The sequence below is a fragment of the Apiotrichum porosum genome (genome assembly GCF_003942205.1).
Source record: "Apiotrichum porosum strain DSM 27194 chromosome Unknown scaffold_8, whole genome shotgun sequence".
NCBI classification, from domain to species: Eukaryota; Fungi; Basidiomycota; class Tremellomycetes; order Trichosporonales; family Trichosporonaceae; genus Apiotrichum; species Apiotrichum porosum.
Window position 1 is genome coordinate 442,226 of NW_021167115.1, and position 15,640 is coordinate 457,865.

Below are 15,640 nucleotides of genomic sequence, written 5' to 3' on the forward strand. Positions count from 1 at the left end.
CGCCTGATCGCCTAGCAATGGTGTTTTCTCGTCACGTTGCTATTGCTATATACAACAACTTCGCATACTCATACTTCCACTGCCTCATTTCTTCTGAACAGACCCATCGCGCCACTCGCTTGACACGTCACAGGATCGAACACAACCTGCTGGGAAACTCGACTAGACAGCAGTCGAAGCGTTGGCAGGCGTCTCGTTGGCTGAGCCGCAGTCAGCAAGTGCGATCTTTGTCTCCTAACCCGCCGACGACGTCACCCGCCGGGGGCCGACATGGTCGGCAGTATGGAGTTTGGACTCACGGTTAAGGATACCCTTCTTGATGAGCTCGTCGGCCGTAGGACGCGCGGCAAGCTCCTTGTCGAGACGGTCCTGTTTTCGTTAGCCTTTGGCCCCCATCACCCCGCGCTTCCACGCCACACTTCCACGCCACCACGATGTCTGCCCTCGCGCTAAAACGTGTCATACGCGGGGTCTCCAGGCCTAACACTCACCTCGAGCATGGACTTCTCGAGGGACATCTTCCTGGCAGCGAGCGAGTCGTTCGGGGCGCCTGTGGGTTAGTGTGTGGGGAACGGGGAACGGGGCGTGCGACAATGCAAGACGGAGGACAAACAACGAGGGAACAGGGGGTGGTAGGAGGCGGTGGTCGGGTGGGGACGGAGGCTGTGAATACAGCAGCTCTCCCTCCGTTCGGCCGCGCACTGGATACCCTGCTCTTCGCCGTCGTAACAACAGTACACTGAGCGTTCGTTTGCAAACAACATACCCTTGAGAATGCCCTTGTTCTGGAGGTCGCCGGGGGTGGCGCGGTTGGCCAGCAGGCTGTCCATGCGCTTACGGTCGACGGGGGAGGTGGGAGAGAGATCGGGGGCACGGTCGACTCCGTCGTCGGCCTTGGTGGGGATGGAGATGGAAGGGGACGGGTGGGCCATTGTGGATGTGCGGTGTTTGTGATCTGCGGGGTAGACCAACGTGGGAGTGAGCGGTGGGATGGAAGGCGGGCACGAGACGTGACCAGTGACAGTGGTCAGCGACAGTGACAGTGACGGCGTTGGTGCCGAGGTTGCAGACGTACAGAAATAGGCTGCTGAGGGTGGATGTGAGATGAACGGATGTGGGGTGGGCGATGGTGAGGAGCAGGGAGTTGATGGCCGTGCTCAAATGCTCAAATGTCTGAAGAGCACGAGGGCAAGAGACAGTGCAGTGATCGGAGTGACGTCACACGCATCTGAGTTGTGCGGGAGGCCTCTCAACGAGAGAGACTTTGACCACCACCCTCGAACCGATGCACAAGGCAGAGTACGAGGTTGTTAGACAGCTACTTTACAGCTGACCGCCTGCATGTAAGTAGGTGCTGCTGCTTACTGCTTAAGCTCTCGAACTCCCCGTGTCCTCGGCAGGTATACATGGTGAGGAAGGGAAGGTGGCACTCGTGACCTGTGAGGTGGAACCATGGAACTGTTTCCGCTCGTGCTTCCAGTGTTTAAGAATTTGTACGTTCTATACTGAATTTGTTAACAGCGCCGTCTGTTTGTAATGAGAACGATATTGGGCCTTCATTGCGGTTATGGATCTCACGGTGGCTGCGGTGCAGGGAAATCTGGACTGGGAGAGCGCTGGGAGCTGGGTGGCGGCCGCTGGGCGTGTGGGATTAAAGCCTATAGCACTGCCACCACACCTGCCAGCCGTCTCGGCCCCTCTACTCGCAGTCTGGTACAGAAACACGGCCATGATGCACGGGGACCATTGCGCACCGTGCCAGCCATTCCTGAATAACTCGGGGTACGTGCTCATGCATGTATGGAGCGAGAAGCTGAGAGGAGGCGCGAGACACGGGGGGGTGCATGGCAGTCCTGAGTTTGACATTGGCCTGGGGGTCCGACGGAAGCAGTCGACCCGCCCGTCGTCTGTGCTGCCTCTGCCTGGCTGGCGCGCCCACACACCCCCGCCGCCCGCTTTGCTCATTCGCCATCCCATGTCGAATGGTCCTCTTTATCCATTCCATCCACCTGCACACTGCACATCTAGCCCCACATCACATCTCTCCCGCATCCCAGCAATCTCCCAACCCCGGTACCCCCCGCCCTCGCGCCCCACCCCCCGTCCTCCCATCCCTCTCCCATCCGCCCACCACACAATGGCGAGTCCCGCCAGTCCCGTGAGCCCATCGGCAACACCGGCTTCGAACGCCGCCCCGGCCACACCTCCTGCTACTCCCATGAACATTGTCATCGTGGGCGGCGGCATCGTGGGCACCTGCCTCGCATACTTCATCTCCATCTCCCCAGCACGGCCCAAGGGTTCCACCATCACCCTCATCGAGGGCACCAGCGTCGCTGCGGCCGCTTCCGGCAATGCAGGCGGCTTTCTCGCGCGCGATTGGCATGGTCCGGCCACAGCCAGTGAGTAGCTGTTGCTCCTCTCATGCACTAGATGCATATGCCCGGGGACGGCAGCGTCACCTATACACTGCCAATGTGTGTTTTCAACGACGACTGACACCCATTACCCCTCAGGTCTGTCGGCCATGTCCTTTGACCTCCATCGCAAGCTGGCCGAGCAGTTCAACGGCTCGAAGAACTGGGGTTACCGCACTGTCGACACTTTGGTATGTCCGCTGCTGGCCTGCATGTCCTTAAGCTGACTCTGCAGTCTGTGACGATTGACGAGTCGTGTCCTCCTCCCAAGGAATCACGGATTGCGGTCCCATGGCTCTCGCGCGAGGCCGTGTCGGCCTCGTCTTCGCTTGGAACACACAAGACAACCGCTCAGGTGCACCCTCGTCTGTTCACGCGTTTCCTCGCCGAGCGCTTCCTGCGCGAACCGGGCACCACCCTTGTCTTGGGCACTGCGCGTGCGCTCGCCCTCGACGACGGACACCCGACCTCTATCATGGTCGACCTCAAGGAGGGCGGCGAGAGGATCATTGACTGCGACACGATCGCGCTCACTGCTGGGCCATGGCTCGGCAAGCTCTCATCCGAGCTGCTGCCATCCTCGTCTGCGCGCGGCCTCGCCGTCTCGGGACAGATGGCCCACACACTCCTCATCCGCACAACAGAGCCCACTACCCCTCACTGTCTCTTTGTCGACCTCACCCTGACCGATGGCTCCGTGTCGGAGCCGGAAGTCTACCCGCGTCCAGACGGCACCACTGTCATGTAAGTCATCCTACCCCCCGCCCCTCCAACGCACTTGGCGTCCAGGACACCAGCTCCTGCCTCCCCATGCTCTTCACACCCGGCGTCGCCTGAAGGCACATGCTGGCGGAAGTTTGTGCAACGGGGAGGCCAAAAAAAAAAGCAATGCGCGAGAGAAAAAAAAAAACCCACTGGGACACAGACATGCTGACGCCTCCGCGCAGCTGCGGTGCATCGTCCGATGAACCTCTCCCGGCATCTGCCGCAGAGGTGGCCGCCATCCCAGAAATGGTCGAAAAGCTCAAGGTGCAAGCCACGGCCATTGCGCCGGTGCTCGGCGCCGACCGCGGCGCCGTCGTCGAGACCACCACGGCGTGCTTCCTCCCCATCCCGGACCGCGGCCGGCCCATCATCGGCAAGGTGCCCGGCGTGGACGGCGTCTATGTCGGCGGCGGCCTGAGTTGCTGGGGCATCACGCAGGGCCCCGGCGTCGGCCTCGTCCTCTCCGAGCTCATCCTCGAGGGCAAGGTCGTCACTGCCGACGTGTCCAAGCTTGCGCCTTAGCCGGGGTCTTTGGGGCCCATCATGGCCTGCACCCAGCACGTCAGCGCACAGCATGTCTGTGCCGGGACGCGCGGGTGCATGGTTTGTGTAGGTGGTGGCCGACGTCGCGCCGGCCGCCGCTGTGAGCGGAAGCAGGTGCTGGTGCAGGTGCAGGTGCTGGCGCGTGTGCGCCATGCGCCACGCCACCGGCCCCAGCCTCGTAAGCGAGCGCGCGAGCCCAGGGGTCCGAGGGCAGAGTGATTCTTCGGCTCGTGGTGGATGGAGGGAAAGAGCAAAGAGCGTTGCGGGGGAAGCGTACCGTGCGACAGCGAGAGAATGGATGAGCAGCGAGAGGAGAGGAGAGGAGAGGAGAAGAATGCGCGAGAGAGACGAGGTTTTTTTTCCAGTCATTATCTATACGGCAAGCGGCGGGCGGGCGAAGTCTCCCCTCGACCCACCGAACCATGCCCGTTTGTCTCCAATATCCAAGGTCCAAGATCCACTTTTTTGGTACATGCGGGGGGTCTCTATGTAATTCCCGTTCCCGGTACAGAAGGAAGGGGCAGGCTACGGGTGTGTTTATATATGATTTTTGTGGGTGGGTGTAGGTTGCTGTTGGTGTGCCAAAGGCGGGACCGTGCTATATAGCAAGCCAAACTAACGTGCGCGCGTTGTTGCTGCTCCGTCCTCTACATGAAGCTCGCGACGGTGCCCCACGCACCAAAGATGGCCGAGATGACAATGGCCACATAGTCGTACCACCTCCAACCAAAGACGGCGGCGCCGGCCCACACCGGGATGATGATGAGGGTGAGGCACGCAAAGCCCGATCCGAGCAAGGACATGAGGGCCTCGAATGAGGGGAACACAAGGGCGCCCAGGACGGCCGCGATGGCGAGCGCGACGCGGATCACGGGGCGTAGGACGGCCTTGACACGCTCGCTCTTCTGGTGGCGGTTCTCAGCGTAGATGCTAATGGTCGAGGCCATGGGGTCGTAGTGCCCGCCCTCCCACTCCTCGTCGTCATCCTCGTTGTTGTCGTTGTCCTCGTCCTCGTCGGTGACAGGCGACGAGGGGCGGGTGGTGTAGCGCGGGGTAGGCGCCGTCTGGGGGATGAGCTCGGTCTTGTGGAGGTTGAGCCAGCCAAAGATCATGTCGGCGAGCGGGCGGATACCGAGAGCAATCTTGGTGAGCGGGTTGAGGGCCACCATCCACACGGCAATCTTGGACAGGATGGGCGAGAAACCGGGGGTACGCGCCAGGTCCTTGCTGACCTCGTCGCTGACGTCGGTGCCATACATGAGGTAGCCGAACACGCCGACAAGGACGTAGATGGCCATGGCGATCGCGTAGGCAATGTCGACCATGACGCCCGCGCGGCGCGGGTTCTTCATGTCGTGGATCAGGTTGGGGATGAGACCGTGGCCGCCAAAGCCCGAGATGAGCAGACCAAAGACCGTGCCGAGCTTGGCCAGGCCGTGCGAAGGCCACAGGTCGGTGTGCGCGGGCTCGCGGATGGATCCGGGAGTGTGAGGAGTGACAATGCCGGTAAAGATCAGGATACCAATCAGCATCCAGGTCGAGATGATGCCGAGGGCCGACGAGAAGGAGAGGTAGTGGAGGGGCAGGAACGTGGTGGGGATGACCACGACGAGGCCCACGACCTTCCATTGGTTGGACGTGTAGACAGGCCACACAGCCTCCAGCGAGTCGGAGAAGAGAACCACAAGGGCGATACTGCGAGCGTCAGAAACGACACATCTAAAGCACTAGCGCAGCTTCAAAGGACTCACACCCAGGCGCAAACCTCGATCAGGAAGAGGACGGTCACAATCTTCTCACCGCGCTTGCCGAGCGCAAAGCCGATAACATCTGTAAAGTTGCGCAGACGGCGGTCCTGCTCAATGATGCGCAAGAGGATCTTGAGCCTGAGAAAGTTGTTAGTCACAGTCGTGCGAAGAAGCTTATCGGCGGGGGCGGGCGTAGGCCCACAGGTGGGAATACGGCTACTCGAAGAGCCTGCCTGAAACGTGGGCGCTGGGTAGCAAGCAGCATGGCACCCGTAGGTTCGCGTGCAACTCCCATGGTCCCACGGCGAAGGGCCAGGATATCAGGAGACGAGCTCAGCTCTTTGGATGGAGCTCGCTGAGAAAGAAAAAAAAAACGCAGCCCGGCATGGTCGGCCATTTCCGACCGGAGACGATAACGTCGAGTCGAGCCAGCTTGCCCACCTCGAGCTCGGATCACCACACAACCCTTCCCTTGCGTGTGTGCTGAGAAAAGAAAGGAGAACTCACGTCCAGAGGGTCACGGCGCCGACGGCGGCGAGGAAGAGGGGACCAACGACCCAGCCGCTGTGTGCGATCGCGATTGGGGTCGCGAGGAGACCGGTGCCGATGAGGTCACCGAGGGTGTTGAGGAGCTGCGCGTCAGCTGCCATGCCATCAGGTCGTCCCAGCTAGCTGTGTAACAAGTTCTCTGCCGGGCAGTCATGCGCCGAGACCATGTTGTGTTGGTCTCTCATGCTCTCAGCGCAGACCCCAGCCTGCACGCTCGGCGTCGTGAAAAGGACGGCGGCGCTCCAACTCACAGTCTGGTTGAACGTCGACTTTCCTGGGCGCCACACCTCGACCTCACGTCCATCGTCCTCCTCCTGAGGGAGGTAGGTGTACGCCAGGGGCGGGGAAGGCGGCTTGTTAAGCGGCGTGCGCTCGGTCGCGGTGGACATTGTGGTGGTCAAAGTCAACTGAGTGGGTGGTGTAGACCCGGTTCGAGCGGGGGTACGACGAGCCGCGGAAAGGCGGGCAGAGAGGGAGGGAGGGGGCGAGACGGGGAGACGGGGGAGGGCGGTGAAAGAAGGTGACGCAGCGCAGTTGGGCGCCGGAATAGAAGCGAGTGATACTGGTTTTAGGACACTGAGTGAGAGACGATAACTGTGATGATGGAGAGTGGACAGTGGAGAGATAGAGATGCAAAGGGGTGGGCCGCAGCAAAATCTCTTGTTCGAGAGAGCCGGGGTTGCGGGTTGTCCGGCGTGCCTGAATGACATCCTTCCTGTCATTCCGAGCGCAGAAGCGCTCCAAGCCTGCGGGCGGGTAACGGCACCGGGGTCCCTCATATGTACATCGTTTTGACAAGCACCAGTGACGCGTTTGCTCCAGCATGTCCCCAAACTTGACTACGAAAGTGCGCAATGTTGTACCATGTCTTGATCACTTTGGGTGGCAGAGACGCCATAAGCCGCAAAGGGGTCGATGACGTCCTAAAAAATCTCAGAGACTGGCGTTGTACGCGCCGGGGGCGCCCTGGGCCGGTTGGCGCGGCTGGCCCCCGGTTTGCACGGGCGACATGAGCATGTGGCTGGTGGCTTTGCCCGTAATAAGCCCAGTTCCCAAAACTTCCTAAAGGCAGAGCCGGCGTCATGTAGCGCCATGCAAACGTTTTTAGGCGTCTTCATACACACTTGACTACATGCATAGCTGGTCAACCGATGCAGAGGGAGATATCGTATTGGGGAAGGCCGATTTTCACACATCGTTCATATGGACATCGCGTCATTAAACACAATTAGCCACGACGTCATCCTTCCGCGCGTCGATCCGTGATCCGCCAACCCAAAGGCCCCCCAAGAACGCCCACCGTGACCCAGTGTTTTTGCGGCAGAACATTTGAAGGCCCAGGCTAAAGAGGCGCACAGGTCGCCAATTCCAACGCAGCCTCTTTTTCCCTCTCCTCACAACGTGCAAAAGTCTGCGCAACACCGCAAGAGCTGCTAGAGCTGACCGCTGCCACTGTCGCCCATGCCGGTTGATAGTAGTGGTCGCGTCGTTGGGCAGCGAGATACACTCGCCAGGTGTTCATGCAGTCATGCTAATGATGGCGACGATCATTGCCGGGGAACGTGATGGTTATGGCCAGAGAGTTGGAAGGATGGTGAGAGATGCATAACAGGTTCCACCGTCCTGTTTGAAATACGCATCCGGTGCCACCACACGGCCACACGGTGCCCGTTGGTAGAAACGCACTACGACGGTTTAGTATGGGCGATGAGAAGTCATTGTGCGTTTCTCAAATAGGACGACCGCGCGGTAAAAAAGATATACTACGACTGCTACCGCTTTTCCCAAAAGCCCGTAGTGTGTTTCTTTTGAAAAAAGCCCCCGTTCAAAGAAAACAAAATAAAACCCCGCGACCCCGCGGTAATTAAAACACACTACGACTGTTCCCACTTTTCCCAAAAGCCCGTAGTGTGTTTCTTTTGAAAAAAGCCCCCGTTCAAAGAAAAACACACTACGACTTTTGCTGGATACGGCCAAAAGTCGTGGTGTGTTTCTCAAACATGGAGACGCCCTACGGTGACGTTTTCGGAGAAACACACTACGACTTTTGCTGGTTACGACCAAAAGTCGTAGTGCGTTTCTCGACGCCTACGGTGACGTTTTCGGAGAAACACACTACGACTTTTGCTGGATACGGCGAAAAGTCGTAGTGTGTTTCTCGACATGGGTACATGCATCGTGACGGAGCAACTCGTCGGCCCTCGGTCTCTGACGATTTAACCACGACAGACACGGTGCACGGGGTTGATTGTCCGCACCCACACCCAGTGCGCCAGTGCAATCATCCACTTCGTCCAGCTTGGCTTGCAGCTTGGGTTCCAGAACCTCATCACGAGGTGTCGGAGGAGGGAAGGCCCTCCGTGGTCGACCCACGCCTGCCCAAGAGGCGATGGCCAACCCCCGTCAACGATGACATCCGCAGCTTCGCTTGCCAGTTCCTAGCTGTGAGGACCCAGAATGCTAGCAACGAGGCCATACTGGAGAGCATAGCTGGCTGTTGGACGCTGGAGTGCACTTTCGGCAAGGGGGCCACTCGCTCTGTCAGCCATTGCACCAAATCATGAAGCTAGTGGTAGCGCAGGCCCCTAATGGCGACGGTGAAAGGGACACCGCGAGAGTAGCATCAAAGTACAAAGTGTATCTACATCTATTTCAGTCGCATAAAAATGTTGACGGCTCGGGGGACCAGATGCCAAAAGGCCATAGGCAGAGAGACACATTACGCGTTGGTGAACAAGGCCAAAAGGGCTCATTGGGGGTTGCTGAGCACCCGACGAACGTTTGCCACAACCGCACTTGGCACCACCACCCCCCTGCGGTAGGTGTCGCCCACAGTTGATACTCGAGAGCGAGAGAACGAACCGCTGAGACTGTCTGAGACTGATGGACCGCGCCTTCACTTGCCAATGAGCGGAAATACACAGCAATCTTCCTCACAGAAGAAGCGACCCCGGTGGGGGAGCGATCAGAGATCCCCAGTGCCCATTTGCTTGGCATCCTGACAATGAGAGACGCCGCTGGATGCTGTGCAGAAGCGGGCACTGGAGATCTCTTGAGATGGAGCATGGGCACCATTGTCGAAAGGTTGCTCTATCAGTACGGGATGGTACCATTCGGAGACGCCTCCCGCTCGAAGCCGACAGGCTCTGCCGTTACTGGTGACAGGTTCATAAGAAGCATGCATACCTTTTGCCCCTATGGGAGGAAGGCCCTTACCCATGGAAGACTAGGGCGTCAATGCCCGTTGCCAAGATATCCAAGGACGAAGTCCATACAGGAATACACCTCTCTTCCGCCTTGTCCCCTTTTGGCTCTTGCCTGACCTGATGGAAAGGACACTGGGACAGGCGCAGGGCCAAAGGGCCGACGCGACCTCTTCGAGAAGGTGACGGGCAGCGAGAGACCAGCTTCGAACGCAGGGAACAGCTTGGGGGAACGTTGTGAGAAACCTGGGAGGTCTCGAAGGGTCAATTGGAGGAGAGGGTCCTGCCTTGCTTCAGCACGTTTCTGGGAGCGTTGGGGGGCCAAGCCAAACAAATGCTCGCCATTGGCCCTTGGGGCTGTTCAGGTGTTGTTCGGCAGTGGCCACAGTGGCGTCTCTCCAGCTCTCCCACTGCTTTGGATATGGCGCCATATGGATGCTGCCGAAGGGGTGTGGAGAGGCTGTTTGGGATCCTGTGTTCTGCTGGCCTTGAATGTTCTCTCCAGGAGACGCACCTGCGTACCCGTGAGCTTTGCCAGCTGCGTCCAGTCATGTGCCTCAATGGATCAATGGGTCCCGTCCACTATAAGATTACTTACTAGCCACTAGCACCAGATCACTCTGTGCTGGGCTTGTGCTGCGCTCGTTAACTCCGGTACACACTGGCCCAAGGCATCAGCTTCCGACACGACCAACCACTGTAGTCTCTGGCTTGGCATGCATGCGTGCGCCGCATGTGGCTCACGGTTTACGCCATTGCGGCTGATGCGGCGTGCCCGTTTGCACAGCCCTCGGCGCCGACGGCCATTGTCGGATGCGGTGCTGATGTCTCTGGTGCGTGGTGGCTGTGGTACGCGGTGGTGCTCTGACGGCCTGCCCTCTTGTTTCGTGTGTCGTCGCCATTCCATCGGCTCATTCGGTGTGGTGTGCTGGCGCCACAGTGGTACAGCGGCCACATCGGGGAGTGGCCCGATGCTCTCGTCTCGCGCTGTGCTTCTGTGGAATCAATGTGCTGCTGAGAGCGATGCATGTGGTGCATGCAGCAGTAGGCGTAGCAGCGACGTTGCCGATGGGACATGACCTGTCGCAGCATCGCAGCTGTTTGGCGGCGCCGGGGGGGGGGCCTGCGGCCTGCGGCCTGCGCGCGGTCTTTAAAACGTTTTGCGGCCGGTGTCACCCATGGGCCATAGGGGAGGGAAAGAGAGAGAGAGCGGTTTTAGTGTTTTGGCCCTGGACGACCCCCTCAGCTGCTGCAGCTGCTGCAGCTGCCGCCGCTGCCGCCGCCGCCGCCGTCCCACCCAGGCCACCTCTCCTCGCACACCCTGCGCAGTACGCAGTCTTCTCGCATGCGGTATATTACCATCCCCTGATACGTATACAGGAGCCGCTCTCTCGTGTCTTCATCCCCCACCCCTCTCTCTCCACAACACCACTCTATCCACCACATACACACACACACCATGCGCACAGTCTCGCTGCTGGCAGCAGCACTCGCATTCGCGTCCGTGGCCATGGCCGCACCCATCCCAGGCGACGACGATACCACCACTCCACCCGCCGCCGCGGCCACCGACAACCCCGTCGTTGACGTTATCTGGTCCACTGCCCCCCACTCGTTCCTCGTCTCGACCGAGACACCCATCGTCGGCGAGGAGATTGCCCTCTCATGGAGCGGCGGCGTCGCCCCATTCAACATCTCGGTCGACTCTTATCAGCCGACGTCGACCGTCGGCCAGCGCGTCGTCGAGGCCTGGCGCGAACCCTCCATGATGGTCCACAACAAGTGGACCGCCAACGGGTCAAATACATCTTGGGTCGCAAACGTTCGCCCCGGGACAACCCTGTGAGTGTGCTTGCGGACAGGCGTGTGGATGGGCTGGCTGCGACCGCGGCCACCACACTGGTGCATCAGCCCCTCGTGTGGGAAACACACAGCCCGCAAAAACGTTTCTTCAACTGACACCTCCTCCAGTATCTTCAAGGTCACCGGCGCTGACGGTGCATCGTCCGTCGTCCCGCCCGAGTCTGAAAACAAGGCTGGCTACTACGTCGTCAGCCAGTAGGCCAGTAGAGAGACTGTGCTCGCTTTAAAACAACACGATGTTCCACCCATGGCCACCCTGCGGCCACCCACCACAGGCAACACGTGCATTATCCCGCCCCCCATCCTCCCCCCCATCCTCCCCCCCCCCCCTCCCCCCCCCCCCCCCCCCACCACCCCAGCCATCCGCCCACACCCATCATGTCTCTCTACACTGTGTAACGACCCACGTCCATATCAACATCCACACTCCCTCCACGCGTCTATACAGCTCTTGGGTAAACCATGTATCAACTATGCCATGCGCCTCTTCCTAGCTCCTGCCGCTCCTGTCCTTGTCTGTGCGTCCATTGTTGGGGCTTGGGCGCTTTTCACTGCATTTTCACTGCATGAAACGCCCGCCGCCCGCGACACACACCCATATTTTTGTGTGAGACCTAATCGGGATGAGGGTGACGACTCAGGGGTGTGTGGCCGGTGGAGCGTTTCGAACCCAACCGAACTGAACAAGCGCACGCACAGGTGTGTGCTAGTGGCGCCGACATTGGACCCCTCCCCTATTGGGATCTTGGGACCTTTGGGGTAGGTTGGGTCGACTCTGTGGCCATGTGGGCCGCGACCACCGCAGACTAGACTGTGCATATGATCGCAGCTCTCCTGCGGTGTGAGCTGCGAGCGCGAGGTACGCCTTTTGCGTCGCTGCAGTCGGTGCCTCTACAGCAGGCCACAGGCCACAGGTCGTCGACTGTGTCCGACAGCAACCGAGAATCCGCCGGGAGTGACATACATACGCCCGTAACCTTCCTTCTCCGGCGGCAACATGACTCAAAACACAGATTGACTGTGACACCGGGGCCGCCATGGTGTGCATGTGCGCGTGCGGCACCAGGGGGTTTGATGTGCAGGCAATGCGCCACAGATCCACCGGCCATGGAAACTTTGCTGCCCGGAGCGCGCGCAGAGCATATTCACTCGGAGGCAGGCATTCGCAGCTTCGCAGCTCGCAGCAAAGCCGCAGAGAGGGGTCCAGAGATCCAGAGAGATCCAGACGGGGTCTCATAGTCGGGCCGTTTCGGCCGTGTGGCTGTCAATCCGCAGACTGTGGCAGATCGCAGATCGCGCAGACCTTTTTTCAGCGCAGCGCCGCAGATCCGCAGGCGCTCAAGTTGGCTCGAACCCCCAAACCTGGCCCAGACCAGGGCTGCGCGTGGCTCGCGCAGGGTGTGATATTTTTACGAGGACATGGGCGAGGCATGCTGCGCACGTACATGCGTACAGTGCGCCGACCATGTGGTGTCTGCATGCAGACATGCTAAAACACCGAACAGGGGCTCTCGGGTGAAGTTGCCGTAGGTCGCGTCGGCGCCTGTCCGCAGTGAATGCAATGAAGCAGTGAGGCGTCACCGTTCACCCTCGCCACGGCGCCTCTTTGGTCCGGTGGCGGCACGCACGTAAAAGGTACAATTCCACCCCAAGAACGGGTGCGTTCCATCGAGACTGACTTGTTCCCATTCACGACCTCGCACAGGAGTCGCCGACAGCCGAATATGTGTGATACATAGAGAGAAGAAGCGGAAAGACCGGACCCGAGGACACGGGGGTGGGAGCATGATTCCAAGGGTAGACATTGGCCTTGTCACTTCTTCTTGCATATCCTTGTCGACCTCAAAAGGCCACTACATACTCTGCACAACTCTCCCCACATACTCTGCACAACTCCCTTACTCTCACTCTCACCCTTGCTGTGACCACTACTAAAACACAGCTCCCGAAAGCCCACAGACTAGTTCTGGATGTGTCCAGCGCCCGACTTGCGCCACTTGCCGTTGAAAAAGTATACCGGAATGGCAAGGAGCATGGCGGCACCGAGGCAGCCGATGAGCACACCATAGCTGGACAGGTACGACTTTGCGGGATAGTCGTTGATCATGTCGCTGATGCCGTACGCCATTCCAAAGGCCACGACGTTCTTGAACGCGACAGCGACGACGAGCGCCGGGCCGGGCGCCTGCGGGCAGACTTCGACCGCACTGAGGGGTGCGTGTGAGCAGAGAACGATGGCGATGGCGTGGCACCACTTACAAGGTCGTGGAGACGATGAGGGACGAGACAAAGCAGAAAAAGTAGCAGCCCCACATGACCACAATGGTGGGCCAGCCGAAGCGCTCCGGGTACTGGATGGCAAAGGCATAGACTGTTGCAGCGGTGATGCCGACGAGAGTCGGGACGATGATGACTGAGAGGGGGTAAAGGTCAGAAAACTGGACAACGCCAATTCCCTTGCTTCAACTCACTGGGAAGACGCGCTTCAGGCTTGTGCTTGCCGCCGTTCTTCCTCGCACTCCGGAGTGCGAGCTTGTCCATGAGGTAGCCGGCGTAAAAGTTGGCAGCGAGACCGCCGGGCACGGCGCCGACCGTGATGAGGCCCGTGTTGGCGTCGGGCCAGCCAAGCTTGGTGGTGAGGACGGTCCCGTAGGCTGCGAGGAGGGTCAGCGCGGTATGTATAAGCGCCCGGACAACGTACTGAGGGCGAGGGCGATCGAGACGGCCAAAACCATGCCAGTGTAGATGACAGCCCAAAGAAGACCGGGGCTGGTGAGGCAGCGCGCCATACTGATGTAACTCTTGCCGGCAAGCTTCCAGCCTCCCTTGGGAACGCCGTTCCAGACCTTGAGCGTCTCGCCGTACGTGAGCGGGGTCATGTCGACGTCTGTCGCTGCGTACGACGAGTATGCCGCCGCCTCCTCGCCGGACACGACGCGCTGCTCTCCGTACTCGTCCGTCACGTGGACCTGGCCGTTGAACGATGCCGGTGGGCGGGCGAAGCGCGTCTCGGGGCAGCAGAAGAAGGCGAGGATGAGTCCAATGCCGACGGCAATGGCGTAGATACCATAGTACCAGCGCCAACTGAGACGCTCTGCCTCGAACGTGCTGGCAATGTTGAGCACCGAGGACAACATGGACTGAGTGGTCCACTGGCTTGGGTCAGCAAAACGGGCAAAGGTGACATGAAAACAACGTACGTAGATGCCAAAGTACTTTCCGCGCTCGTGGACAAACGTCACGTCGGTGATGATGAGAGGGAGCAGGCTCTCCGTGATGCCTGCGCCAAGAGCCTGGAAGAGCGTGCCGGTGAAGTTGGTCGTAAAGTTGTTGGACGTGGCGCAGACAATCGTCGCGATCAAGCACATGGCGGCCGCAATGAGAAACGCAAAACGGCGGCCGCATGCAAGCGCCAGAGGCAAAAAGACAAAGTTGCCAAGACCAACAAAGAGCGAGGGCCACGTCGCGAAGCGTGCGACGGTGGCCACTTCGACACCCTCGGGAACGTACATGCCTATGAAGATGGGCAGCATCGGACCCGTTGCGCCCACGAGCGACAGCGACATGATGGCTTTAGAACGCATCAGCTGAGTGTGTACATGTTTGGCAACGCAGGCGAGGCCACTCACAGTACCAGCAGCAAGCAATGACGACCAGGAGCTTTCGCGACTTGCTCCAGTTCAGGGGGTCGCGAGGTGATGCCCTGGAAACCAAGGTCAGCAACACCCAAGACAACCTAGAGCAGCACACAGGACCTACGAAGGCACGGGCACGAGGCGGATATGTCCCGTCTCATCGAACAGGTCGATGTCGCCATTGACTTGCTGCTGGACCGGAGCGGCCACAGTCTCCACCTTGGTGACTTCCTCCTTGTACTCTTCCATTTGAGCTAGGGTGGGAGGGGGTGTGGGAGGACTCGGTGTAATGAGTTGGGATATGGTGGCTGGCGAAAGCCGAAGGCGGGGTGAGTGACCTGACTGTCACTCTTGGCCCCTGGTTATACCTTTTTTCTCCACGGGGCCACAGGGCATCGAGGGATCTATCTGGGGCACCGGGGAACAAGGCGTTCGCCAATGTCACCGGGCTGATTGGGTGGTGGCCGTAGTGGGCAGGAGAGTGTAGTTCACATGTGGAGCAGCAAGTGGTGGAGAAGGCGTCCCACCCTTGCTCATGCCACGGCAAATTGGCGGAATGTTCCGCCACCAGCCGGGCTGGCGCGTCTGTTGCCGTCGCCACCAATGTGGGGAACCCCTGGCGCCGAGACGTCCTTGCTGCTCCAGCGCGGTACTGATGCGGTTCTGCAGAAGCATGGCCGCGGTTCTTGGGCGGTTCTCGTGCGGTTCTTGCGCGGTTCGCGAATGCACATGCACGGTACGCCCACGGAATCTTAGAGGCTCTGGGCAACCGGGTTCCCGGTTTCCTTCGCATTACCGCGCGAATGTCGCTGTCCGGGTTGGAGAAAGGAAGATATCAAGAGCACAACAACCATCCCACCACCATCGACAGACTCAGGTTCACAAGCAGTAAACAAACGCCTCCTGCTCCTACAACA

The 15,640-nt window shown here is 59.6% G+C and overlaps 5 protein-coding genes across 5 annotated transcripts; 2 read left to right on the top strand and 3 right to left on the bottom strand.

Annotated features, from left to right (window-relative positions):
• Positions 1 to 162: 162 nt before the first annotated feature.
• EHS24_008935 (uncharacterized protein) lies at positions 163 to 932 on the bottom strand (the record flags this gene model as incomplete). The annotated part of the gene is made up of 4 exons (XM_028624234.1): positions 163 to 200; positions 300 to 369; positions 492 to 550; positions 767 to 932. The coding sequence occupies 4 exons, from the start codon at positions 930 to 932 to the stop codon at positions 163 to 165; spliced, it is 333 nt and encodes a 110-aa protein (XP_028475306.1).
• Positions 933 to 2,137: 1,205 nt separating this feature from the next.
• Positions 2,138 to 3,704, top strand: EHS24_008936 (uncharacterized protein; the record flags this gene model as incomplete). Its single annotated transcript, XM_028624235.1, has 4 exons — positions 2,138 to 2,402; positions 2,517 to 2,608; positions 2,653 to 3,161; positions 3,365 to 3,704. The coding sequence occupies 4 exons, from the start codon at positions 2,138 to 2,140 to the stop codon at positions 3,702 to 3,704; spliced, it is 1,206 nt and encodes a 401-aa protein (XP_028475307.1).
• Positions 3,705 to 4,372: 668 nt separating this feature from the next.
• EHS24_008937 (uncharacterized protein) lies at positions 4,373 to 6,801 on the bottom strand (the record flags this gene model as incomplete). The annotated part of the gene is made up of 4 exons (XM_028624236.1): positions 4,373 to 5,420; positions 5,477 to 5,611; positions 5,981 to 6,105; positions 6,274 to 6,801. 4 exons carry the CDS (start codon positions 6,799 to 6,801, stop codon positions 4,373 to 4,375), a joined length of 1,836 nt encoding a protein of 611 aa, XP_028475308.1.
• Positions 6,802 to 10,684: 3,883 nt separating this feature from the next.
• On the top strand, positions 10,685 to 11,287 carry EHS24_008938 (uncharacterized protein; the record flags this gene model as incomplete). The annotated part of the gene is made up of 2 exons (XM_028624237.1): positions 10,685 to 11,067; positions 11,197 to 11,287. The coding sequence occupies 2 exons, from the start codon at positions 10,685 to 10,687 to the stop codon at positions 11,285 to 11,287; spliced, it is 474 nt and encodes a 157-aa protein (XP_028475309.1).
• A 1,761-nt stretch (positions 11,288 to 13,048) lies between these two features.
• Positions 13,049 to 14,972, bottom strand: EHS24_008939 (uncharacterized protein; the record flags this gene model as incomplete). Its single annotated transcript, XM_028624238.1, has 7 exons — positions 13,049 to 13,295; positions 13,348 to 13,501; positions 13,560 to 13,742; positions 13,790 to 14,240; positions 14,289 to 14,659; positions 14,718 to 14,791; positions 14,848 to 14,972. The coding sequence occupies 7 exons, from the start codon at positions 14,970 to 14,972 to the stop codon at positions 13,049 to 13,051; spliced, it is 1,605 nt and encodes a 534-aa protein (XP_028475310.1).
• Positions 14,973 to 15,640: the final 668 nt, after the last annotated feature.